This window comes from Gadus morhua, chromosome 11, assembly GCF_902167405.1.
Source record: "Gadus morhua chromosome 11, gadMor3.0, whole genome shotgun sequence".
NCBI lineage: Eukaryota > Metazoa > Chordata > Actinopteri > Gadiformes > Gadidae > Gadus > Gadus morhua.
The window spans coordinates 22,160,914-22,188,515 of record NC_044058.1 but is presented as its reverse complement, the minus strand read 5'-3'; the positions used below and the strand labels follow the sequence as shown (position 1 = coordinate 22,188,515).

Sequence of the window (27,602 nt, the reverse complement as noted above, 5' to 3'; positions counted from 1 at the left end):
CACTACACACTGAATATTTAGAGGGGTATTGTGTAATAATATTATTTTAGCTAATTTTTGCATCTATTTGGGAACGTAATTAGTAAGCCACACCACGAGTGTGCTCTCTCGCTCCCTCTGTTTCTCCCTCCCCCCCTCTCTCTCCCCTTCCACCCTCTCTCGCTTTCTCCCTCCACTCCCCCACTCTCTCACTCGCTTTCTATCTCCCCCACTCTCTTGCCCGCTTTCTATCTACCCAACTCTCTGGCTCGCTTTCTATCTCCCCCACTCTCTCTCTCCCCCTTTCTTTCTTTCTTTCTGTCTTTCTCCCTCCCTCCCTCCCTCCCTCCCTCCCTCCCTCCCTCCCTCCCTCCCTCCCTCCCTCTCTCTCTCTCTCTCTCTCTCTCTCTCTCTCTCTCTCTCTCTCTCTCTCTCTCTCTCTCTCTCTCTCTCTCTCTCTCTCTCTCTCTCTCTCTCTCTCTCTCTCTCTCTCTCTCTCTCTCTCTCTCTACTTCTGTCACAAATGTAATAATGGAGAGCGATCATCCCCCTTCTTATATGTATCTCCCTTGCTCCAGTGTTTGTGGCTGGTAAAAGAGCAGAATGCATTACTGAATAATAAAGAGTGGTGTTAATGTCATCCGTTTAAACATTTCTAATGTATTTATTGTATCACTTACATTAACATCACATTACAAATCCATTACTGAAGCATTTTTTATTCTTTTGAAATGACGATGGACTATTTGGAGCAATGGAATAAAGTTAAATTTGAAATTAGTACTTAAATTATTTATATTAAAAAGGGAGCTGGGATAATTGCAGGAATACATTGTATTATGAATCACACATTTTGTTATGGTAGAATATCTGCTGAGCCTCCAAAATATCTTCAGATAATGTTTCCTAGAGATAGGCTTCTTGCAACGAAGGACTTGGGGGTACTAGAATTGGTCCTAGTAACACTTGGGGTTCTAGACCTGGTCCTTGGAACACTTGGGGTTCTAGACCTGGTCCTAGGAACACTGGGGGTTTAGACCTGGTCCTAGGAATACTGGGGGTTCTAGACATAAGAAAACTGGGATTTCTAAACCCTAGGAACACTGGGGGTTATTGACCCTGGTGACACTTGGGGTTCTAGACCCTGGGAACACTTTGGGTTCTAGGCTTGGTAATAGGAACACTGTGACTTCTAGACATGGTCCTAGGAAAACTGGGGTTGGAGACCCTAGAAAACAATGGTGGATAATAGGAACAATTGGGGTTCTAGACCCTAGGAAAACTGGGGGTTCTAGACCTGGTCCTAGCAACACTTGGGGTTCTAGATCCTAGGAACACTTGGGGTTCCAGACACTAGGAACTGGGGGTTCTAGACCCGTTCGTAGGAAAACTGGAAAATAACTAAACTCAGGGAAGACAGCCGGACTTTGTGTTCTTATGTCAAAGTATCAGGGAATCACAATGCATTTTGGATTTCATGGTTTACCCAAAGAAAACATAGACAGCAGAAAGGGGTAATGGCACCTACAGGTAGACAGGGGGGGTTGAACCCTGAACGGCCATCAGTCAAACACAAGAGTACCCTGTATTGTGTTACCAAATTCTAAAGAATAAAGAAATATTACATCAACCGATTCAAAACGTACCGAATAGGAGTTGTTACTGTTGTTACTTATTGAATACGAATATAGAGTTGTTTACAACTCTATAGAATCATGGAGTTACTAATACATACCTAACCTAACTTAACTTGTTATTATTCTTTGAATTGGGGCGGGTTGGGCATTCCCTGTGGCTTTACAGCTCATCAGAGTTGCATGGCGGCTTTTCTAGAGTGACTACGTTCATTAGGGTGTTGTCGCTCTTTAATTCACCTCAAGAACATGACATGTGTGACCACATTTGAGAGTTATGGAGAGTTCTGAAATTTATTTTGTTTCCAACCAAAACACTATAAAAATGTTACCTGGTTAATAAAAAGTGTTTGTTTACACTAATATCTACATTTTTTGTGATTAAAATATGTAAACGGATAAAGTTATGAATACGTATTCTAGATCCTTATAGTATCTTTTTCAACAGTGAAATATGCTGTTGTGTTAATATAAAAAGGTACTAAACTAAACTGAGGCAATAATACCTAATTCAAGGTCATATTACAACGGCTGTCGTGGGTCACTCGAGGGTCAGAGATTATTAAAAGTTCAGAAAGCATTTTTTCTGTTGTTTGCCTATATTCCGGTAAAACTAGTTCCACGAGTAAACTTCCTGTTATGGTCTGCTCGATAGTATATGAACAACAAAGTCGCTTTAATGAATATTGGAATTTCGACACAACGTTTTGATGCCCTTTATATCCTGTGCATATTAGCCAAGCTCGTTAGCATAGTGAGCAGCTTAATATAGTATAATATATGAACGGACACGGAGGTGACGAATAGCACCGTTAGGGTATTAGACATATAGATATATTGTTAGGACATCCAGATAGCTGTGAGCCATGGATTAAAAGGATGTAAAAGTTGGGACGGCAAGTATATTATACTTGTGAGGAGCAGTGCAGGTATACCCATCAATGTGAATACACGTCACCAGCAACAAAAAACATTCCATAAGGAATAATATCAAGAAAAGATAAACAAGGCCGCTCTTGAGTCGGAGATCACTAATTCCTCATGACCATGATGAGATGATGTATTCATCTCATCATCCGCACAACCACGCTTGACCTGGAGCCACACATGGATCACAGTAGATGCTTGATAGTCTACTCTGATTAGATTGCCGTGGATGAGGGCCTAGAAGGTTGGCTGCAGGGCTACAGTCAAACCACAGTAAGTTCCTGTCTGAGGTGCTCAGCAGAACAATATAACAATAGGACCAACGATTGCATCATCGTGTCCCAAAATGTCCTTCCAGGAAGCGATTTCCCCCCCCCCCCCCCCCCCCCTTCCCCCCACAACCCCTACAACATTTCGGCTGAAAGCCACTGCTCAAGTATTGACCTATCCTACTCAAGCACACAACACATATATTTCTAACGTTTATAAGGTCCACATCTTTCTATTGCAAGAATGAGGTCCATCTTTATATCACATAGATAACATACAAAATGCATCCAACATGGTTTATGATCAGGTTTTGGCGGGAGCGTTGTTATGAGAGTTTTTATGAGACTGGATCACAGCGTTGACTCACTTAGTGTGGTAAATGCAGTGCTGCTGCCCCCTGCAGGTGGATGCTGTCGTTGCATGAAAAAAGCAAGAAAAAAAAAGCAATTGGAAGCTTATGGGGGTTGCGTACCCTAATTCTATGCTGACATTGTCGTGCTGTTTTGCCGGGCAATGCCTGAGCTTAGCCCAGAGCAGTGAAAGTAGACGAGTGACTGACGAATGAAATAGGATAGCCTATAATTAAATAGCCGCCCTAGTAAAAACATCGCTGTTGCATATTGTTGTTGTAACTAAAATGTATGTGTTTGCCAACGTGAAGTTGCCGGCCCGGTCTGGTTCGACAGATTTGGCAGTAATATAATCTGAACTGAAACTGATCCGTATAACAATGTAGAGTGACTGTGGTCATGTATTGAAATAATAAAACTTCTCAATATCAGTTGTTTAATTTTGTTTTTATTTTTTGATTAAGTTAGAAAGATGGTGAACTAAAGATGTGAACACCGGTCTGAGTTGCGTGTGTCTAACTGTGTAAGGCAGGCCTATTCAACTAGCGGCCCGTGGGCCAAATGCGGCCCCTCTTAATTTTTTTCTGGCCCGCAAGAGGTTCCACGCAAAAAATAAATTAATTAAAGGAGAAACATAGTTGAATGCAAATCAGGTTTCTGTGTGTAGCCGGTGATACTAGCCAGTATCAGTACCCCACAATCAGGAACTGGCATCTCTTATTCTGACAATGTTTGGCTCAACCGATACGTTTGAGTCTAGCTTTCCTCATATGAATGCCATCAGAACAAGGGCACGTTGCTCCATGACCTATGAGAAGCTGCATGAGTGTCTCAGGATGAGGCAAACAAGGCAGTGCAATCTTTCTCACTGACTCACTGGCTCAAAATGTCTCATATGTACAGTAGTTCTGTTTTGTGATGATTCAAACAACATTGTTTAATTCTAAATACGTGTCCAAAATATGTGCGAACATAATCTTTTATAATGATACGATATAAAGTGAAGAAGGAAGGAATGCGTCTGACAAGTTTATTCCATGTAGTAGTAGTATATATATTAAGTTAACACTACTTTAAGTACGATTTATTTGTAGCTATTCATTCACGTAGTTTTACTCTGTGTGGCCCATGAACCCACAGTGGTTTTCCTTTTCGGCCCACTTGATAAGGACGTTGAATAGCCCTGGTGTAAGGCCTACCTGACTGCCATGGACCTATTAAAGGAGGAGGTCAGCGGAGCTCAACTCTAGTCAATATGTCGACAGAGCAGGGGCTACAACAGGCTACAACAGCAGAGGGATAAAAAGACATGGAGCTCCGGTGTGAATGCATCGCACATTTGGTGTAAATTACCGGTTAAAGGTGAACTGCAATATTTGAAAGCCAAACACAGATACATATTCACACAAACTCAGGAATATGGCTCACCCTGAGGAATAGGCCTATGGCTCTCCCCCCACCACAGAGAGCAGTCCACACCCCGCGACCGGACCGGACGACCGAAGGGCCTACCCACTAGCTGGTGCTGCGGGGGGCAGGTAGTGACACGCCTCTGTTCTCCACAAGGGGGGGACACAGGCCTGTGTGGTTGGTAGGCTACTTGATCAAACGCCCCAGAGTTTGCCCGCAGCAGTACATGACATGTGCGTGAGGATCAGTGAGGTGCTGGTTTGTTTTTGCCACAACATTACCAGTTTAACCCCTAAAAACAGTTAGAAAGTATTTGTAATGGGAAGATCAAGTTTCAGACAAGGGTGCGTCATTATTACTCTGAGTTTCACTGGGACCGCACGTTTACGACCTAATGTAGGACCTAAATGTTTATGACCTAATATACGACCAACATGTTATGACCTCATGTATGACCTACATATTTATAACCTGTTCTGAGACATACATGTTTATGAATTACTGTAAACCATACACGTTTATGACCTCATGTAAGGCCTACATGTTTATGACCTAATATACAAAGTAATGTTTTAAAGACTTATGTTTTTATTTCCTGATGTTTGCAGGATGCTAAAGTTGTGGCAGTGTCCCTGCCGCCCTCCATTCACATTCACATTTACATTTAGGGTACTTGGCAGACCCTTTTATCCATACGTACATTAAGTGCCAGGACGTACAACATACAATAAGTGTGTACATTAAGTGCCAGGACGTACAACATACAATAAGTGCGTACATTAAGGGCCAGGACGTACAACCTACAATCCTCCTCTACCCTCCCTGCCACCCTGCACCCTCCATCCACCAGGAGACAGGGTGTTGCCGATTAGTCTTTGCCCTTTGCTTGATCACGTTTTGCAGAACATGGCTAATTGTGTCAAAACTCAACACACAAGCAAATAAGACACAATACTGGGAAATATACCATTCACATCTACGTCAAATTGAAACTTGGCTATTGAAATCTAACAATCCTTTTTCAAAATGTCACTGATGACAAAATTATACTCACATGCATCATATGAATACACCTTCAGGTCATCAGCAACACACTAGTCTACTCTATGTAAAATCATGGCAGTCTTTCATGTTCACTGTTTTTATTCAGTTCCACAGAAAGGCACGTTTTCACCACAACCAAAAGATCAAATACTCAATACTGAACATTGCAGTACTGTACATTACAGTGCAGTAAATACATTTTAAGCAAAAATAAACCCTACTGTAAACAAAGAAAAACATGGCAATTGTGCGTGGGTGGGCTTATGGATCCTGCCGTCTGTTGGGGTCTGGCCACAGGATCTCATCAACATCACAAGCAATGTTTCTCCCGCTAGGCATCGAGGAAAATATTGCCTTGTGTGCCGAATCCATCCATGGATTGACCCTACCTCAATGTCTCTGCAGGCCTGTTCCATTGCCTGCAGAAGAAGCATGCGAGCATGTGGTTGGCGGTCATAAACGCGCCATCTCCAAGCCGGAAAAAAATATTCTATGGGCTTTGGAAATGGCGAGTAAGGGGGCAAGTATAGGACTTTAAATTGATTATGGAATACATATTATCCAAGACAACAACAAACCTGGGCTGCTCTGTCTGTCCTGTACAGCTGCATCATGAAGTGCATACAGAAATGTGATTATATGTTTGGTATTGAAGGTACCTAGTTTTGCATGATGGTGCAGTAGCCCTTGAAAGCTTATGATAGCACACAATGAGATATTTCCTCCGCGTTGCCCCTTGGCCAATTATGTATGTTACGACCCTGTCGTCTTGTTCTGCTGAGGTTGAATCCAGCCTCAATGTAAATAAATGCATGAGGCTGTGCAGCTCCAAGATGCTCTGTAACAAAACAAAATACATGCAATACATATTTTGGATGGCATTACTCAAAACACTCAACTACACATACAGAACCCCCACCCCATCAAACAGGTACCTGTTAGCTCTCTGAATGTATCTATGTGGTACTGATACAAGGGCACATATTCAGCTGCAACTGGATGACACCAATACTGTATTGTAAATGTAAAGGACTGCAACACCTACCTGTACATATTCATGTCGAAGTCCTTTGACCCTGACACTGTTCCTCTCAAAAGGAACCCTGTACAATTGCTACATGGTAATTTTGTGCTTCATCAAGATGCGTCTGATAGCGGAAATCCTTACCCGCTCTATGTGGTTGAATACTTCTCCATCTACAAGTATTTGTTGCCGTGGCTGGTTGAGACGGATTGCATTGTTTGCTCTGACTAGTAGGTCCACAATGGCAAGTTCTATAGAAAAAGAAGGTCTTCTTTTTCTATAGAAAAAAAAAGCACCCACAAAATGTTACTGTATTGATTTGCTTATTTTTTACAGTACTGTATATACTGAACTTTGGTGTAGATGCACCATAGAAAGTACTGAAACATCTCGATGTACAACCTGCTCTCACAGGAATCCGTGAAATGACCACGGACGCTTAACTCAAAATCTGTGTAATCCTCACGGAAACACACGAATTTCCTTGATATGCTCACGGAATTTGCTTCAATGCTAGTTGATGACACTCATATTCCGTGGCACACACACAGATCCCTGTGTCAACGACCGAGTCAACCTGGTCTCACAGGGATCCGTGAAATGACCATATATTTATATATTTACAATTACAATTAGGGCATTTAGCAGACGCTTTTATCCAAAGCGACTTACATCGGTTAATACACACATTGCACACCGACGGTTGAGTCAAGCATGCAAGGCGACACCCAGCTCATCAGGAGCAGTTAGGGTTAAGTGTCTTGCTCAGGGACACATCAACACTCAGCTAGGAGGAGCTAACAACCTTTCGGTCGAACTAGCAACCTTTCGGTTACAAGACAACTGCTCCGACTCCTGAGCTAAGCCGACCCGAAATTGAAATTCATATTGACGGTATGCCACTATATCCCTATTCTCAGCCATGCACCCATCTTGAATTTATTAGACCATTTTCTTTGCTTCGAGGAGGTCTGGTGGTCTCCGTATATAATAAATAAACATGTGCGTGTGTACAGAGACCACCAGACCTTCTCGAAGCAAAGAAAATGGTCTATTAAATTCAAGATGGGTGCATGGCCGAGAATAGGGATATAGTGGGATATTGTGCCATACCGTCAATATGAATTTCATTCATATATACGAATGAAAGTGCTCTCTCGGAAGGGGGGCTGCTGAGGGTGCTGCAGCACCCCCCCTGGCCGGGACTGTAACTGCAAGTGAAAAACGTTTTCTGAATAAATCAATACATTTCTTTTTTGAGAGTTAAACTTTATCGTACAACATGGTTATCATTAAATTATTGACATACACCCTTTTAATTTTATTTATCATATTATAATTTCATTTTAGAACATTGTCCGTGTAGGCTGGTGTATGACGCACAACGCAGCACACGCTATGCGCGAAAGATCAATAGAGCTGCAAGTTGCAACATGTCCGCGAATTTCCGATTTTTAAAATACTGGCCCCAAAAAAGCCAAACTTGAAAAAACAGCAGTAAGACAGCCGACTCCCTGGCAGCGGCCCCCTTTTCCCCCGACCAACCCTGAGGTGGTGGGAGGGACCGCATATTCAAACTAATGCAAATTAGTTAGCATATATACATTGCAAGGAAAATTGAAGTGATTCCGTGAGGCCACCAAGGATTTTGAGTTAAGCGCCCGTGGTCGACCCGGTCATTGAGACAGGGATCTGTGTGTGCCACGGAATACGAGTGTCATTAACTTGCATTGGAGCAAAATCTGTTGCCATATCACGGAAATTGGCGTGTTTCCGTGAAGATTCCACAGATTCTGGGTCAAGCTCCCTTTATCATTTCACGGATTGCTGTGAGACCAGGTTGCAATGTACGTAATCACAGTGTGTCACAAAACGACCACTTTCGTTCCAAAAGGAGCATTAGCCACCCTGCAATACAGTTCATGTGACATATATGGTTATGTGATATAGTACAGTACTGTAAATACTCGATACAGTCTGAGTGGAGTAGAAAGTAGAGAGTTGAAGACATACCTGTTTTCCAGTCGGAATGGCCTTATTATGGATGAAACTGTGAAACAGCTTAGATTAGGGTGGACTCTCTGCCAAGCTTCCCTCAGTCAGGCCATGGTTTATGACATGGTCCACCAAAGTTGCTCTTATGTCATCGGAAATAATGTTCCGTGCACAGCCTCTTCGACCACGTCATCCTCTATGTCTCTGTCCTCCTCTTACTCCTCTGCCTCTTGCTCTTCCTGCATCAATGCTTGCAAAGTTCTTAAAAAATGGCTCAACTGAGGCCTTTTTGTAGCTGGCTGATTGGTGTTGAGTTTTGTAAGAAAGTGTTTTCAGGTGTGTATGTAAGTATTTTCAATTAACAAATGGGTTTTGTATTTTAAATAGATGTGTTCTCCCAATGGTACGCTGAGATGTCATTTTTGGAACTTAGTGTCTTATGAATGAAATAGTGTGTAGTGTGCAGGAGCATGTGTGTTGCACAATTGCAACTAAAGTGCAAAGCAGCGCTTTTGTTTAAGGAATGGTTACATGTGTTTAAGGTATCGTAACAAAAACTTCAAGTTGTGTTACTTTGGTCTAAGCATGTGTCTATAGTGTTCAAGCAATTGAAAAAAGACTGTAAACCGGTTCATTGTAGAATGTGGAGTGAGTGAGGTGGTGTTGCGTGCTGCCATGTCAGATATTTGTCGAGTGTGTGCGGTGACGGCTGGTTTAACCTTTGTGCATGATTGTCAAATGCCCCCCAGGTGTGCAGACTCGCCCATCCCCGGAGTCAAATCAGTTTGACACGAGCCAGGTGAGGCTGGTTCAACCAGTGATCATCCATACACACGATACAAACTACCCTATAACAAAGCCAATTAGAGATGTGGTCGGATAGTCCTTTTGCTTAGTTTTTATTTACTTTGTTCTCGATGCTCTTCTCTTAAGGCTTCTGAAAGGTGCTTAGATTCTTCCTTTCTTATCAACTTGAGCGTAGGTTACACTGGACCATCCTTTACAAAAGGAAAGGAGATAATGCTATCTAAGAATTTTTTGCATCAGATACATTTTTAAGCGGCTCACAATTCCGCCGTGCACGGAAACACAAGATCGACAATAATTGTTTTCATACAATCGTACAAATTGGGATCCTTGTCCATAAATATGAGTGGACAGGAATGGGAGCTTGAGCAACCATTCTCAATGTGACAACTATTTTTTTTCCCTTTTGTGACTCATAGCCTGTATTCCTTTTTTTAATATCTATTCCAAATTTGGTATACAATATTGGTTGTTATTATAAAACAGATTGTCCAGGTTTATTCAGCCTGCATGAAACAGCCCAGTAAGAATGCACGGGGCAAGTTATCTATGGTGTGGTTTTAGTATTCTGTCTTCGGAACATTGTAGTTTCATCACAGACCCACATCCATAGCATCCACCGTTCCTAATTATGTAGCCTAGAGTAAGGTCAGTCGGATTCTCTTTGCACAGCGGTTGTCTTTGCCTAACTCCTAAACATGATTTTGGCTGTAACAATCTGAAATGTTTAAAAATATACCTAGTGCCTAAAATGTATTTTCTGAACATATGTTTTTTCTAATTTAAGATTAAATCGAACCATTTTAGCTTAAATATAATTTCATCTCTCATTTGGTTTCACATCGCAGATGTTATATCTTAACATAAGTTTACGTGTTGTTTTTCACGGATTGTGTGCAAATCCAGTTTTATTTATTTCCACACTCTTTGTTTATCGAGTAGAACTATTAAACCCTTAACCGGATTATGGATTAAAGGTAATGCTAAAAACATTCACACTTCTAAACAAATGACAGTTTTGATTTGGGACTGGTTTAACTTGGGTCTTTTGCTGGCTATCTAACGTAATGTTGGCTCATTAAGATGTCCCTGCTGGACCGACTCCTTTATCAGAGATGAGGAGACGTGGCACGTTGAGCATTTGGCCGGAGATGCTTGCGTTCCAGTCCTAAACTAGTTGACTGATGAGGTTGACTAGTAGTTTGGTGAACAGGGTTAGGGTTATGTAGTTGTTGAAAAAGTCAAACCTTTGACCACTATCTTGGGACTAGCAGTTCACCACACTAATTTATAGTCAGCTTTTGTTTATAAAATAGATTTTATTACGGGATCAATATCCCCTGTCTTATTTAACTTGTACTATATTGGGATGAAATTAATTTGACACACATTGCACACATCATTTGGGTGCATATTCAATGTTTCAAACAACAATGTGGTGTTTAAAGAACTTACTCCACCCTGTGACTGGCACTGGGTGGATGGTAAATAAACCGCAGAATCGAATTATCATTTGCAATATTGTCGTACTTGTTTGTAGAGTGGTTCATTGTTTAATTTGTTTTAATTAACTTTGGCTGTGATCAAGACCTGAGGTCCTGACAGTATAAATACGGAGATAGCAGAGGCCAACTTGTCAATCCGATCCGTCCGCAGGTAGGCACGCTTCAATGAATACCACAATGTTATCTAACCAGTTTACATTAGTGTTCTAGAGTGATATGGTTGTGGTTCATATTGTGATCTAGAATTAAATAGAAGTGTTATAGGGTATATTTTTATTGTGTTATAGGGTTATAAAGTTGTATGTTCTGGAGTTATATGGTAGTGGTTCATATTGTGTTCTAGAGTCAAATAGAAATAGTGTTATCGGGTTATATAGTAGTGGATGGGGGTGGCGAGCCTCTTCGTAACTGTCTGCAGCGCCTAGTAGCATTACAAAATAACAAAAACCTCTCTCATCATTACTGTATTCAGCGCCTCCTAGTGGCATTACAAAATAAGCCGACATCACAGAACACGACGTCGGTAAAACCTGCTGCGGACTGTTGCTCCGGAGCTTTTTCACTTTTAAGATAATTACTTAAATCCAAAGCATACTACTCCAACTCCGTAATCCGACTCCGTAGCTAGGAGACCCCTCAAGCATTCGAAGTCCTCCGTCGAGATGTCGGATACGCAATGCAATTCGCCGTCCGATTGATCTTATGATGACCACTAACTATGTAAATAGTATTGTAAATAACTTCCAAAGCGTTTCAAATCTTATTTGGTGTTTTATTGGTCCTTAATGTGCAAAGTAAACAAGTTGCAAAGTAAATAAGGTGCAAAGTCAAACCGATGATAGAGGACCAATCACAGCCCTAGCCGTTTCCGTCCGTCTCTGTTGCGTCGACGGATAGTTAAAAGATATTGGATGCTTACGCCCCGTGCCCACTACCTCCGTCCGTTGACTGATCCCCATTGACTTTGAATGGGGACGGACGCGCAATGCATTGTGGATCCGTCCGTTCCGTTGGAGCCTTCGGCTCAGTCAAGAAGTTGAAAAATGTTCAACTTTTTCGGCAGCGACGGATCCGTCATCCAATCAGATTGCTTATGCAAATGTAAGCACTGTGACGCGACTCGGGATACTGGAAAGCGGGAAAGCGGGTCATCTTGCATCGCAACAAGCAGGAAGTAGCGGGAAGAAACCGGCGAAGCGATTTGATTGACTGACGGATGCCTCTGCAAAGACTACTCCCCCATCAGTCAGCCACGCCTTCCCACGTCCGTTGATTGACGGAGGTAGTGGGCATGTAGGGTTACGTAGAGCTAACGCCTCGTGCCCACTGCACCGTCAGTCAAAGGACTCAGAAGGCGTGGCTGTCGGATGGGGGTGGTTTCCAGGGTCGTCAGAGCCCGAGTAGTGTCACAGTGCTTAAATATGCATGCGTGTTCTGATTGGATGACGGATCCGTCGCTGCCGAAAAAGTTGAACATTTCTCAACTTTTTGACGGAGCCTTCAGCGCACTGATCCACAATGCATTGCGCGTTCGTCCCCATTAAAAGTCAATGGGGATCAGTCAACGGACGGAGGTAGTGGGCACGAGTTTAAAGTCAGAACTCTTTTTATTCTAACTTTAAAGTCAGAACTCTTTTTATTCTAACTTTAAATTCAGAACTCCAAAATAAGAATCACATGTGACTCTAGTCCTCTTCAGTATTCATTGCACACACGTCAAAAAGAAAAGGATTGTTAATAGATTATTTTTATTCTAAAAAGCTAAATAATATGCCTGTAGCCAGCTATGAGGTCACCGAGATTCGGAACTCTGTAATTATTTTAGAGCTATAAATAGATTGGAAAGTAAATACAACTGTATTAAAGATCTGCGGTTGAGAAATTCTCTGAGGTAAGTGCATGCTAGACATGTTCCCCCCAATTTAGACTCGGCCTTGTACAAACACTATTCAAATGATTCAAGCAAAACAGGCGGTTTAAATTAGTGTATATAATTGCTTCTAAATAATATGTTGATGTTTGCACAGTCATTATTTCAGGAACCTGTTTAGTGTGTAATTACTTCACTACAATTTTTTTTTTTTTTTTTTTGTTAAGGACTTTTTGGCTATTTTAATAAACAAATATATTAATACAACATTTTATTTGTTGAATCAAATGTAGCTTTGAGCTAAATTCCATCCCCCCACCCCCCCCACACACTCACACACACTGAAAAAGGTCAATTTTTTTAATTATCCTAACTGTATACAACATCGAATTAATGTAATTTCTAATTAACGTCTGTGAAAGAGTCAAGGCCACAAAACAAATCTTATTCGAACCAGATCTAAGGTGTGTCTGGTCACCTGAGAGTCTTCTGTCACACCTCACGTTTCAGGTCTCAATACAAGCAAACAAGTGTGCCTCCTCAATGATCCTTTATGAATATGAACATGAACAGGACACCATGTGTGGTTTGCCTTTCCATGGTCCACTTTACGTAATACAGATGAACAAAGGCGGCATTGTAGATTATTCCATGAAACAAACTGACATTTGATAAAACAAGGATGTTTATCATTTGTAATAAATCTACATTTCTTTGTATTCCACTGCGTTGATCTCAGCCCATACACATTTTTACATAAATGTTCCATTAAAAAGGTATATTAACTTCCTTACGAATCTGCAATGACATCTTTCTGTCTGAATATGAGTTCATAACTTAAAATAATTACATTTGCTTTGTAGCACTTTGGTATTGAATACTTCACTTGCTATATCTTCACTTGCTATATGTAGGACTGCTGTATCAGAAGTTCTACTATAACATAGTAGGACTGCTTGATCAGATGTTCTAATATGACGTAGCAGGACTTCTGGATCAGAAGCTAAATTTGACACTATTCTTCGGCTTCCCATGGCTCTTTTGATAATTTGGGCGCGTATTACAATTTTCAAACGTCAATGTGGTGTTTAAAGAATTGACTCCACCCTTTGACTTGCACAGGGTGGAGTAAATAAACCGCAGAGTCTAATTGTCACTTGGATCATTGTTGCATAACTTGTTTGCTGAGAGTGGTTCATTGTTTAATTAGTTTAAATTTAACATGAAAGGCTGTGATCAAGACAAGAGCTGCTTACAGTATAAATACAGAGATAGCAGAGACTTGTAAATCCAAACCCGCTGCAGGTAGGCATGCTTCAATGAATATCACAATGTTATCTAAGCGGTTGACATTTAGTGTTCTAGAGCGATATGGTAGTGGTCCATATTGTGTTCAAGAGTTAAACATAAGTGTTATATAGTTATAGTGGTAGTGTGTTATAGGATTATCAAGTTGTTTGTTGTAGAGTAATTTGGTAGTGGTTCATGTTGTGTTTTAGAGTTTATAAATGAATGTGATATCGAGTAATGAAGATGTTTTTTGCATTGTGTTATTAAGTATATAGAAGTGTGTTACATTTAGTTATGGAGCTGTAGAAAAGTTGAATATAGAACATATAGTAGGACACATAGTAGAATGTTATATCTGTTATAGCATTTATATATTAGTGTGTTATAGTTGTATAGTATTGTGTTATATTGTGTTATATAATTATATTGTGTGTTATATTGTGTTAGAGAGTTATATAGTGCGATATATTTTGTTATAAAGTTATATAGTAGTGTGTTATCTTGTGTGATAGTTTTAAAGTAGTGTTTATAGAGTTATTTAGCACTCTTTTATGGAGTGATTCAGTATTGTGTTGTAGTTACATCGTTTTCTGTCATTGAGCTTTATATAAGTCTGTTATAGAGTAATATAGAGGTGGGTTCTAGAGTTATATAGCACTGTGTTGTAGAGTTATATAGTAGTCTGTTATAGAGTTATATATTAGTGGGTTGCAGAGTTCTATAGTTCTCTGTTATATAGTTATATAGTAGTCTGTTATAGACTTGTATATTAGTGGGTTGTAGAGTTCTATAGTAGTGAGTTGTATTTGGTTATAGAGTTATACAGTAATGTGTTATATTGTGTTTCTTTTCTTTTCTTTGGTTTAGTTATGGATAAGCTTTTGCTGTTCTGCTGTTTGGCCCTTCTACACAGCAGTAAGTGGCTCTTTGTCTCACTTTGAGCTTACGAATACTGTACTCACATACTTTTTATAATTGTGTATAAATTACAGATAACAGATAGCATAGTTCTAAGTTACAGCCAAGCATTCAATCCTAATGAGCAAAGCTCATTTTTTTATTTCGTTATATCCCATCAACATTTTTAGCACTTCTTAAACCAAAAATACCATGATAACATCTACCTCGGCTCAGCTTACTTCGTCACACATAGTGGTTTACCTTCAATCCTGAAACAGAATTCCTGAGTATAATAAAGTGACGGCTCATTGGAGCTGATGTTGTGAACCACATCAACAATGAAGCATGGCTGTTCTGCCACTCTTGCTACGTAGACGAATGGGGCAGAATATTAAATGGTGAAGGTTTTAAGCATGGCACAAAAAAGATGGGTCTAAAAATGTAGGTTTGCTTTCTTAGCAAAATAGTTTGAGCCATTAGAGTACATAGACTTAAAAGTTCAGAGCCAGGGAAGGCAGGGATACTGATTAAACGTCCATTATGCCATTATATTGTCCACATAATTTAGGCATTGAGGCCCTCAGGATAAGCAGTCAAATGTGTATTCTACTGTTATCACAAAATAATAGCAAACATAATCAGTTAGTTTAACATTCAACCGACCATTTTGAGTGAAAATAAGCATTGTCGTACTGTTCCTCAGAGAGTTTGCTATTTACTCCATCCATTAATTAGAAGCAGGAATCTCTATACAAAGATCTATAAATAAAAGGGGGAATTAATAGCAGATTTAAAATGAGGATGCCTTTACTTCATATTTTACTTGTAATTTTGCTTTAGTGATGAATAATTATTTTTAAAAATGCTTATTTATTAATTAATTCATGTCCCACACCTTGTTTTAGGTTCAGCCAGTCGAGGCATCGCAGGAACAGAGTTTGCCTTCAGCTTCATGCAGAACTATAAACCAAACTATAAAGACACTCACTTTTCCATTACCATCATAGCCCAGCAGCCAACAAAGGTGAAGGTACACGTGCCTTCACTAGACTTCCTGAAGGAGGAATTTCTTAAGGCTGACCAATCTGTCATTGTGCGTCTCCCTGATAAGATTGAGCTGATCGGAAGCAAGAAGTACGCTAAAACTGTGTTAGTCGAGGCTACAGCAGATGTGATGGTAACCTCTTTTAATTACAAGAAAACCACGGCTGACAGTGCGTTGCTCTATCCCATTTCTAAGTGGGGCACTGAGTACTATGTTTTCACTCCTTCTGGGACCCCCAGCGGTGAGTCTAAAGAGTTCTCAGTGACTAACGGAAAGCAAAACAACAGGGTCGAGATCGACATAAAAGGTGGCCTCTTGTACCAGGGACATTTGTATGCTGATGGACAACGGCTGGTTCTGGACCTTGGGCCTTATGAAAGCCTTCAGCTCCAGAGCTCACATGATTTAACTGGGTCTAGAATCTCCTCCCAGTATCCTGTTGGGGTCATGTCTGGTCACACCTGCAATTGGCTATTTGCCAAGTGTGATCATGTTTATGAACAGCTGCTACCTGTGAGAAGCTGGGGATCAAATTTCATGGTGGCCCCTCTGATGTTTCAGAGAAAGTATGATAGCATCTTCATCCAAGCATCACAGTACACCAACGTCAACATCCAGAATGGGGAGATTAATACAGATAAGACCCTTTCGATAGGACAATCCATGGAGGTTCGATATCACTTCCCAGATGCTGTGACTATCAAGGCTGACCATGGCGTTCAGGTCCTCATGCTCTTCAATGGTGCCAAACTGCATAATCACCGGATCTATGACAATTTCCTGCTGACGATCCTGCCAACAGAGATCCTCTGCTCTTCCTACTCATTAGTAACCCAGAAAGGCTTTGACAACATAGCCCTTATACTGGCACCGAAAGCAAAAAAACAAGAGGTAACCATTGATGGCAATTCCTTAATCGGTGAAACTTGGCGCGACATGCCAGGAACCGACTTTTCCTTTTCTCAGGTCGCACTCAGACCAGAACCTGTACGCATTTTCTCCAGCTCTGGTTTTAGCTTTGGTCTCTATGGTCTAGGAGTCACAATGAAGACGTCTTTTGCTTCAACAGCTATATGTAGAAAACCAGGTAAAGTTTAATTAAAATATTGTAATCCATAATTATTTTATGTTTTTTTTTTATAAATATCTAATCGATGTTTGCATTTCTCCGGTTCTATAGTTGTTAAACCTGGAATCTGCTGGGCCCAAGGAGATCCCCATTACTCCACCTTTGACGGCAGACGATTTGATTTCATGGGTACTTGTACATACGTCGTTGCAAAGAACTGTGAAAAAAATACTGATCTTCCATCCTTTGAGATCTCAGCCCAGAATGAAAACAGGGGAAATACCAGGGTGTCGTATATTGGTCTGGTAACAGTTAAGATCGCCGGCTATACAATCACGACAGTTAGATCAGAGATCGGACGAGTGAGGGTAAGGCTTACACGATCTGTTGCCCTTATAGTGATTCTATAAAGGCTATATATATTACTCAAAGTACGATGATTATTGGTTGATGAACAATTCATAATGATCAACGTATTTATACAAATAACCAGTGCTGTCTTTATGAAAATGGTTGAGGAACACGGTAATAATAGCATCTGTGTCATAGTATTATTTATTTCCTTTCTACAGGTTGACAATAATCTATGGAGCCTACCACTTACCTTGAATGAGGGGAAATTGCAACTCTTTCAGGGTGGTCGCTCAATTTTAATCCAGACAGACTTTGGTCTGTTGGTACGCTATGACTGGATAAGCCTTCTGGTCGTGAGTTTGCCTCCTTCCTTTGCTGGAAAGACTTGTGGACTTTGTGGCAACTTCAACGGAGATCCTAAAGATGATTTAACCACAAGTGAGGGCACACAGGCAGCTGGAGTGCTGGCGTTTGGGGCGAGCTGGAAGGTTCCAGGTCTAGTGAAGGATGACAGGTGTACAGATGATTGTGTGGGTGGGTGTAAGAGTTGCACTAGTCAACAGATGAAGCAGTGGGAAGTGGATTCATCTTGTGGGCTGATGGCTCTTGTTAAAAAGGGACCATTTAGTAAGTGTCATGCTGCTGTTGACCCTGTGCCATACATGGATAACTGTAAATTTGACCTTTGTATGAACAACGGGCTGAAGTATTTCCTTTGCAAATCATTGGAATCTTATGCTGAAAGCTGCCAGGAAGCTGACAGTCACGTCGATGATTGGAGGAAACTTGCAAAGTGCCGTAAGTTGCTTTTCTTTGTTTAAAACTATAACCTACATAAATAATAATGTAGCCTCATTTCATGTAACTGTTGCTACTTCAAAACATAACCTTCAAATCTCTCAAAGTCAAAGTCAAAGTGTGTTTATTGTTGCATGTACCAAATTGCTTCAGCACAGCAAAATTCTTACGACTTGGCAAGCATCATTCATCTACGCAGTAGACGTCATACATATAACAAAAATAACATAAAACTCTAAAACAATATGACAATAAAATGTAACATTTAACATACAACAATTTAAAAAACAACATATATCTCTGTAGCAGAGTACAGTAGAAGGGCTAGCAGCAGTTTAAGTGTGAATAGAGAATAAGTTAAAAAGAAATGCTAAGCATAGGTTAAAAGTTTTTAAAATTGTGCAAATATATCTATGAAGTGAATTGTATGAGTGGGGGAGCAGGGAGTAGGTGGAGGTGGCAACTGTTCAGAGGTTCAGTGTTTCTGATTCAGAAGCCTTACAGCCAGGGGGAAAAAGCTATTTGTGAGTCTGGTAGTCCGTGTTCGGATGCTCCGGTAGCGTCTACCAGACGGCAGCAATGAGAACAGTCCATAGCCTGGGTGGCTGTTGTCCTTTAGAATCTTTTTTGCTTTCCTCAGGCATCTACTGTTGTAGATGCCTTGCACGGAGGGGAGATGGCTGCCGGTGATACGCTCCGCTGTCTTCACCACCCTCTGCAGGGCCTTGCGGTCGGCAGCGGAGCAGCTACCATACCAGGCAGTGATGCAGCCTGAGAGGATGCTCTCAATGGTGCATCTGTAAAAGTTTGTTAAAGTTTTTGAAGACATGCCAAACTTCTTGAGTCTCCTCAAGAAGTATAGCCGCTTCTGTGCAGTTTTGACTGCTGAGCCTGCCTGCATGGACCAGGTTAGGTCATCCTTGATGTACACACCGAGGAATTTGAAGTTGGAGACTCTCTCCACTTCAGCTCCCTCGATGTGTATGGGGTCCTGACCCCCCCTCTGCAGCTTCCTGAAATCCACGATCATTTCCTTGGTTTTGCAGACGTTGAGAGACAGGTTGTTGTCTTGGCACCATTCTGCCAAGACCCTTACCTCATCTCTATAGGCGGTCTCATCGTTGTTAGAGATGAGACCCAGGATGGTAGTGTCGTCTGCAAACTTCAGGATGATGTTGGAACTGTGTGTTGCCACACAGTCATGCGTGTACAGGGAGTACAGGAGGGGACTGAGTACGCAGCCCTGGGGGGCCCCGGTACTCAGGGTCAGTGAGGAGGAGGTGTGGTTGCCCATTCTCACCACCTGGGGTCTGCTCGTCAGGAAGTCCAGGATCCAGTTGCACAGGGGTGTTTTAAGACCCAGGCCCCTGAGCTTCGGGACGAGCTTGGCAGGCACAATAGTGTTGAATGCTGAGCTGTAGTCCACAAACAGCATCCTCACATATGTGTTGCTCTTTTCCAGGTGGGAGAGGGTGGCGTGTGTAGCTAGGGCAATGGCATCGTCTGTTGATCGGTTTGGACGGTATGCAAACTGAAAGGGGTCCAGGGTGTTGGGAAGGGTAGAGCAGATGTGGGTTCTGACCAGCCGCTCAAAGCACTTCATAATTGTGGAGGTCAGTGCTACAGGGCGGTAGTCATTCAAGCAGGTTACTGATGTTTTCTTTGGTATGGGGATGATGGTGGCCTGTTTGAAGCAGGTGGGGACTTCAGACAGATGCAGTGATAAGTTGAATATGGAGGTGAATACCTCCGCAAGCTGGTCAGCGCACCCCCTGAGGACGCGGCCTGGGACTCCATCGGGCCCCGATGACTTCCGAGGGTTCACCCTTTGGAGCTCTCGCCTCACGTCAGCCACGGTCAGGGACAGAGTGTAGTCGTCCTGGTCCTCGGCCAGTCTTGCTGAAGGAAGGGGGTTGGTTGCCTCAAACCTTCCGTAAAAGGTGTTGAGGTCGTCAGGGAGAGAGGCGGCAGGCTGATCATCACTGCTATTTCTCCCTTTATAGCCAGTGATGTGTCGCAGGCCACCCCACAGGCGTTGCCTTTAATAGTTGCCTTTAATAGTTCATAATGTAAGCTTCCTCTCTTCCTCCTGTTGCCTTGGATAGTTTATAATGTAACGTTCTCCTTCATTATACCTTCTATAATAATTAATATACCCTCTTTCTCATGTTACTATTGATATTCAAAAATGGCATTTTCAAGTTAATGGCAATAATGTCACCTTCTCTTTCCGTTCCTTCAGCTTATAAATGTCAATCCAACAGTGTGTACCAGCAGTGTGGCAGTGCTTGTCCTGCCACTTGTTCCAACCCTAACCCCATATGCAACTTGCCCTGCATGGAGACGTGCACCTGCAACAAAGGCTTTGTTCTGATTGATGGAGAGTGTCAGCCTGTTGAGAACTGTGGCTGCACACACGAGGGTCACTACCTGGCTCCGGGCCAGTCCTACTGGGCGGACAACAAGTGTCAGAAACGCTGCACCTGTAATGCAAACACCAGGAAAGTTGAATGCAAGGCTGTAGGTTGCAAGACTGGCACACTGTGCCAGGTGCTCAAAGGAATCAAGGACTGTCACCCTATCTCCCACGGCAAGTGCAGGGCGACAGGGGATCCCCACTATGTGACTTTTGACAAGAAGAAGTTTGACTTCATGGGGACATGTGTATACCAAATGGTGAAACACTGTATGGGTACTGATCTGGTGCCATTTGAGGTGCTGGTGCAGAACGACCATCGGGGCAGCAATGTGGTCTCCTATACCAAGATGGTGGAGGTCAAGGTTTACTCCCTATCCGTTGTCATTAGTAGGACTTATCAGGGAGTAGTCATGGTAAGGGTAACTACACTCTTACAGTAGGACAGAGCTCACAGTTTACAAGTTTGTCATTGTTTTTGATAGTCCTAACCCTTGTTTCAGGTTGATGGTGAGCTGGCTAACCTGCCGTTATCTCTGGCTGGAAACCGTGTGTCTGTGTACAAGAGTGGTCGGTATGCTGTTGTTTCTACAAACTTCGGCCTCAAAGTACTTTATGACTGGGAGAGAGCTTTGTTTATTTCCGTGCCCAGTAGCTATATGGGACAGGTGTCTGGCCTTTGTGGAAATTATAATGGTAAAGCAGAGGATGATCTTATTCCGATGAACGGTAAGGAAATTGTCTCTCAAGCAGAGTTTGGTGCCAGCTGGCAAGTGGAGAAGATCCCTGGCTGCGTGGACAGCTGTAAAGGGAAGTGTCCCAGTTGTGACAACACTCAGAAGAGGCGATATGAAACAGGGACTTTCTGTGGCATATTAACAGACCCGAAAGGGCCGTTCCGTGACTGCCATTCCAAGGTGAATCCGGCTGATTACTTTGAAGAATGTGTGTTTGATGTTTGCTCGTTTGAGGCCAGGAAGAAAGTTCTCTGCCAAGCAATTACATCTTACTCCTCTGCCTGCCAAGCTGTGGATGCAAAGGTTTACCGCTGGAGAACCAGACAATTCTGTGGTAAGAACTGCAATACTGTGTTCATTGTCTGTCTCTGTCATGTTAATCTGGACATTACTGAATACACGTTAATGAGTACTACACTTTGTTTTTGCATGTCATTGCGGACTGGGAAGTGGTTTGAATGCAACTCTTCATGACTGATATGGCCGTGACCACACCATTTTACTTTTCAATGATTAAATATTGTAATCATCGGTTTGCCATGAATTTTTCTTGTGTCAACTTCCGAATGTGAAACAAGTTCCCTCAGCCTCTCCTCTCTCGTGTCCCCAGAGTTCAAATGTCCGGCTAACAGCCGCTATGAAACGTGTGCGGCAGTCTGTCCTGCCACCTGCCAGACCAACCTAGCCAGCCTTGGCTGTGATGAACCCTGCAGGGAGGGCTGTGTCTGTGAGGAGGGCTTCGTCCTGAGTGGGGAGCACTGCGTGCCCGTATCACAGTGTGGCTGTGTTGATGGAGACCGCTACTACACCCTCAACCAAGTTTTCTACCCCAATGGAAAGTGTGACAAGGAATGCAAGTGTAACGCAGACGGAGAGGTAACATGGATGAGAGCGAAGGGAAACAAATTAAAGTGTGCCCATTCTGTGTAGAAAATGAAAGGCCCAGTAAGCAATTTTGTTGTCTTTGACTAGCTTGCTATCCATTTACGCAGTGAGAAATCCCCTTCCTCCTCCCAACGTCACCATGTATGCATCATGAATAGGGCAAGACATGCGTCATGAATGGTGCAAGTCATGTGCCATGAATGCATCATTTATGGTGCAAGACATGTACCATGAATGCATGTCATTGCATTTCTGAATTTCTTTTATTCATCTGTTTTTCTTTCGCTTGGCATGTTTGGTTGTGTAAGCTGTTCAAGGAATTGCTGCAATGGTTAGCTTTGCCCGTTCAAGGGTTTGCATCTTCAGCTGTTCTAGGGTTCACATCTACGCCTGTTCAATGCTTACGCTAAGCCATTGTCAGTCAACAGTGAAGTCCTGCTGCCTTGCCCTAAACTCACTGTGAGGATCGCCCCTTTGTGGAGTTCTCTATCCTAATTGGATAAAGCATGAACCGGATACCAGAAAATAGGCTCTCTGTTTACTGCAGAATGGAGGGACTGGGAAACCCATTTTTCTAACCAAACACTCCATATCAGTGATTTCTGTTATAATCCAGATTTATTTCACACTTATTTATAATAACTTAAGTGCTTTATACTTTAACGGTAACATGTATTAATGCATTCATCTGTTCGTTCAGGTTGAGTGTAAGACATTCGCTTGCGGTGCTAATGAGGTGTGCCAGTTGGAGAAGGGCAAGCGTCAATGCCGAGCTGTTGGAGTGGGAATCTGCCAACGCTCTGGGGATCTCCACTACCGCTCATTCGATGGGCGAGTGTTCAACCTACAGGGAACCTGCACCTACACGCTTTCCAAGACAAACCTGATGAAGGGCACGCGCCTGGTGCCCTTCACTGTCTTGGCAGAGAATTATAACCAGAAGAGCTCCGTCACCAAGGGGGTTACCCTGGATGTCTATGGCTTCAATCTGGTCTTGAGGAACACCGTGTCTGGAGTTTTGGTGAGCAGAGCCATCTGTGATTCTCCGGAATGGAGAGTGCTGTATTATGGAATGGAGAGTGCTGTATAGTTGCTTCTTGTATTCCTGATCATTATTTGTTCTTCAAGATTGTGTCCCTCTGTGTGTTTCACATTTTCCTTCAGGTAAATGGAGTGCTGCACTACCTTCCTCTGAGTCTTAATAACGGAGCGGTGAATGTCTACCAGAAGGGTGTCCATTACTTCATGGCCACAGACTTTGGCCTGCTTCTAAGCTACGACCTCAATTACTTTCTTACCCTCACTGTACCTGGCAACTACAAAGGCCAGACCAGTGGCCTGTGTGGAAACTTTAATGACAATCCCAAAGATGACCTCCAGCAGCCTGACGGCAGTCTGACTGCTGACCTGAATGTCTTCACAGGTTCATGGGAAGTCCATTTTCCCGGCATTAAGTGTGAACGTGGCTGCATAGGACACAACTGCATGGCAAATGACAAAACTGACAAATGCCCAGATGCCATGTCCTCTCAGGGCTGCCTTCCTTTGATAAACGGAAATGCCTTTAAACAATGCAGAGCTAAAGTAGACCCGAGGGTCTATTATGACAACTGCGCGGCTGATTCATGCACATCAAAGGGTGATCCCAAGGTGGTTTGTGACAACATGGCAGCTTATGCCTTACGCTGTCACTTGTCAGGAATCAAAGTCAACTGGAGGACAGATAAGCTTTGCCGTAAGTTATATGCAAGACATACATGTACAATTTCTGTGACGTTAACATAGTTAAAAGAAATCCATTCAATGGCATTTAACCCTGTTTATTCTTCTTCCTGGCAGCCATGAAATGTCCGGCCAACAGTCACTATGAAGTATGTTCTAATAACTGCGGAGTAGCGTGTCCTGGACTCACCGACGTGGTTGAGTGCCCCAACAGCTGTACAGAAGGATGCACCTGCAATGATGGCTTTTTATTCAATGGACAATCCTGTGTGCCCATGACTCAATGTGGCTGCTATGAGAATGGGAAAACATTCAGGGTAAATATTAGAGATGCTCCGATTGATCGGATGCAGATCATGATCTTCTGAAAAGGGCAAAAGTTTCCTGATTCGAGAACCAAAAAAGCACCGATCAATAAAGCCGTATATGTGACTTAAATTACTTGCGCGGCATTTTCCCCTGCATGCAGTGCACGCACATCCAAGCGGAACTTGTGGCATCAGTGGCATCATGAGTTCTCCCGTCTACAACATTGTGCTACGCAGCCAGGATTTCACGGGGTCACTTTAAAGATGGCAAAGGAGGCAGTTTTATGTTCAGTGTCATTTACTGAGAACTTGCATAACTCGCAAGGTTCACCCTACATACAACAGTATGCGCGTAGGCACATTTTAGTGCCGTTGATACAGCAGTATGCGCGCAGGCACATTTCAGTATCATATATGACTGTCACATTCTGTGGCAATGAAAAAAAATCAGAGCATCTCTAGTAAATATCATTTAAGTTTCCTTTTTAAGGACTGCATGTTTATATTTAAACTTTCTGTAGTAACCGTTTCTATGTCAATTTAAGGTTGGGGCAGGGGTAGTGAGACTATGATCAAAAGTCACATGATCTTAAAATGTAACATTCCTTCAATGAATATTCAAAGAACAGATCTTTTATACTTAAATTCCATTTCTTTCCGTCATTAGCCAAATGAAGTGGTGTATGGGGAGGGCTGCATGCAAAGCTGCAAATGTGATCCAGTGAATGGCTTGGTCTGTAAAGCCCACTCATGTCCTGCAGAGAGTGAATGCCAGGTTAAGAATGGGGTCAGGGCTTGCTTCCACCAAGGCAAGTTGCAGCACTCCATGCAGCATTTATCTATGTTACACCAACAAGTATACCGTATTAGACCTAAATACTGTATATTTTCTTTTGTACAATTCTGAGTGAAACATATATCTAATGTTAACTTAGACTCTATGAAACATCTAGTGCTCATTTAGAATATGAAATAAATATATACTGTATATATATATATATATGTTGTTCATCTGGACTTCATGAAACATAACTATTACTAACTTCTACCGTAAAGTATGAATAGAAGAATTACATGACCATAAAGCTCACACTAGAAAACGTTACGTACCATTACAGTGTTTCTAGGTAACTTTTATTTGGATGTTGTTATTGCAGATCCCTGTGCATCGAGACCATGCAGCACTCAAGAGAAGTGCGTCGTTGAAGACGGCCAGGCGGTGTGTCTTCCCATGCCGACGGGTACCTGCTGGGCCTGGGGCGACCCCCACTACCGCACCTTCGACGGATACACCTTTGAGTTCCAGGGCCCCTGCAGGTACATCTACTCCAGGACCTGCGGGAACCTGCATGGCTTGGCGGCCTTCTCCATCAACGAGAGGAACGGAGGCAGAGCAAACAGCAAGGCTGCCAGTGTCAAGGAGGTTGTCGTGACTGTTCACGGTATTAAGATCAGCGCTGGCAGAAACAAATCCAGTGAAGTGAAGGTAAGGGGTGCATAATGTGTTTTAAGGGTAGATGATGAATGTTTTGATAATCATTTTCTCCATGTCCATCTTTCATTCAAAATGTTGCTGATCAATAATCAAGGACATTATTCATCTAGATAAAGATAACATCTTCAATAGGCCAATCCAAGTAATTGAGGTGAACTATTATCCTAGGAGCACATTCATAGTGGTACATGATGCACATTTATGGAGATAATACTAACAAACTCTCCTTCTGTTCATGCATGATGACCATTCATGGTGCTGAATGTAACATTTAAATTTCCGATGCATCTCATGTAATCACCATAATGTGTTGCTCAACGACTGCAAGGGAATTTTGGCACTGTGCTTTAGTGTCAGGAAATGTACTGTTACAGAGGGACGTCCAGTAGGATGTGGAGGTTATGGCCATATTGATTACTGATTGATACAGTATGTTCTGTACAGGTGAATGAAGAGCCGGTGACAGTTCCCATAGTCCTCGGGAACGGGCAGGTCACGATCTCCTACAAAAACGGTAGTCCGTTAATCGAGACAGACTTCGGGCTGCAGGTCTGGTTTGAGTGTAACTGGAAGGTGGTGGTCCTCCTGCCCAGAACCTACGAGGGTAAAGTCTGTGGGCTCTGTGGCAACTTCAATGGCAAAAGTAACGACGAGCTCCAGAACCCAGCTGGCCAGGCCATCTCCACACTGCAAGAGTGGAGCAAGAGCTGGAGGATCGACGAGCCAGGAGATGACCCCTGCTGGCTGGACTGAGACGCGCCCCATGTGGAAAATAATTTCCCTCTTAGCATTATCAGTATAATCATCATAATATAATCTTAACGTAATGACTACGCATTAAAAGGTATTAAGTAGAGCTGTCAGTTAAACGCGTTATTAACGGCGTTAACGCAAACCAAATTTAACGGCGTTAAAATTTTTATCGCGCGATTAAAGCAATTATTTTATAAAAAAAATAAAAATAAACTTTTTTTTTTTTTTTTTTCTTTGGCTCAAAACAAAGAAGCAGTAGCCTGACTGCTATGTTCAAATGACATTTGTTCAAAGCAGTCGTTTAATTGCACTATAGGCTCTTTTTTTGTATCGTCCTGTTTTGATCAGTGTATATGCCAATGTTGTTATCAATAAAAAATCATTTGCACAAGGCAAGCCGATGCACTTCACCATGTTGATAAGGGAATTAAAATGAGAAGAATTATGGGACAAAAAAATCAAGGGATATTTAGCATAGAAAAATAATTCGCGATTAATCGCGATTAATTAGAGTTAACTATGACATTAATGCGATTAATCACGATTAAATATTTTAATCGCTTGACAGCTCTAGTATTAAGGCTTTTATATTGATCATATTTAGTATTGACCTGTGATATAAACAGAGGCTGTTATTGTGGTTTATTATCAGCCTACGATATAGACTTGATGTGTTAATGGTCAAATTAAATAACCTTCACCTTTTAATTATGTTAAAGCTATACCCTGCACACGTTGATCAGGGAAGTCCAATGCGATGTTAAATGCATACTAAATAACATTTAAGCATTAAAAAACATGAGTGGAACTATGTTGTATATGTGTTGAGTTTACTTACATTATCCACATTTTTACCAAAAATGTTCATCCCAGAGAACGGTAAAAAAAGGGTATATTTGATCGCAGGTCATAGCCATTTACCCAAATCTGAGAAAAGCGCTAAAACAAATTCAAAATGATGAATGCAACATGAATGCATAATGAATGGTGCAAACTAAAAACTCCAAGATAACAT

General features: G+C 42.1%; 1 protein-coding gene across 1 annotated transcript; it reads left to right on the top strand.

Annotated features, from left to right (window-relative positions):
* Nucleotides 1-16,587: 16,587 nt before the first annotated feature.
* On the top strand, nt 16,588-23,399 carry fcgbp (Fc gamma binding protein). Its single transcript, XM_030370384.1, has 6 exons — nt 16,588-16,878; nt 17,692-18,271; nt 20,514-21,103; nt 21,191-21,257; nt 22,035-22,300; nt 23,055-23,399. The coding sequence occupies exons 1-6, from the start codon at nt 16,588-16,590 to the stop codon at nt 23,397-23,399; spliced, it is 2,139 nt and encodes a 712-aa protein (XP_030226244.1).
* Nucleotides 23,400-27,602: the final 4,203 nt, after the last annotated feature.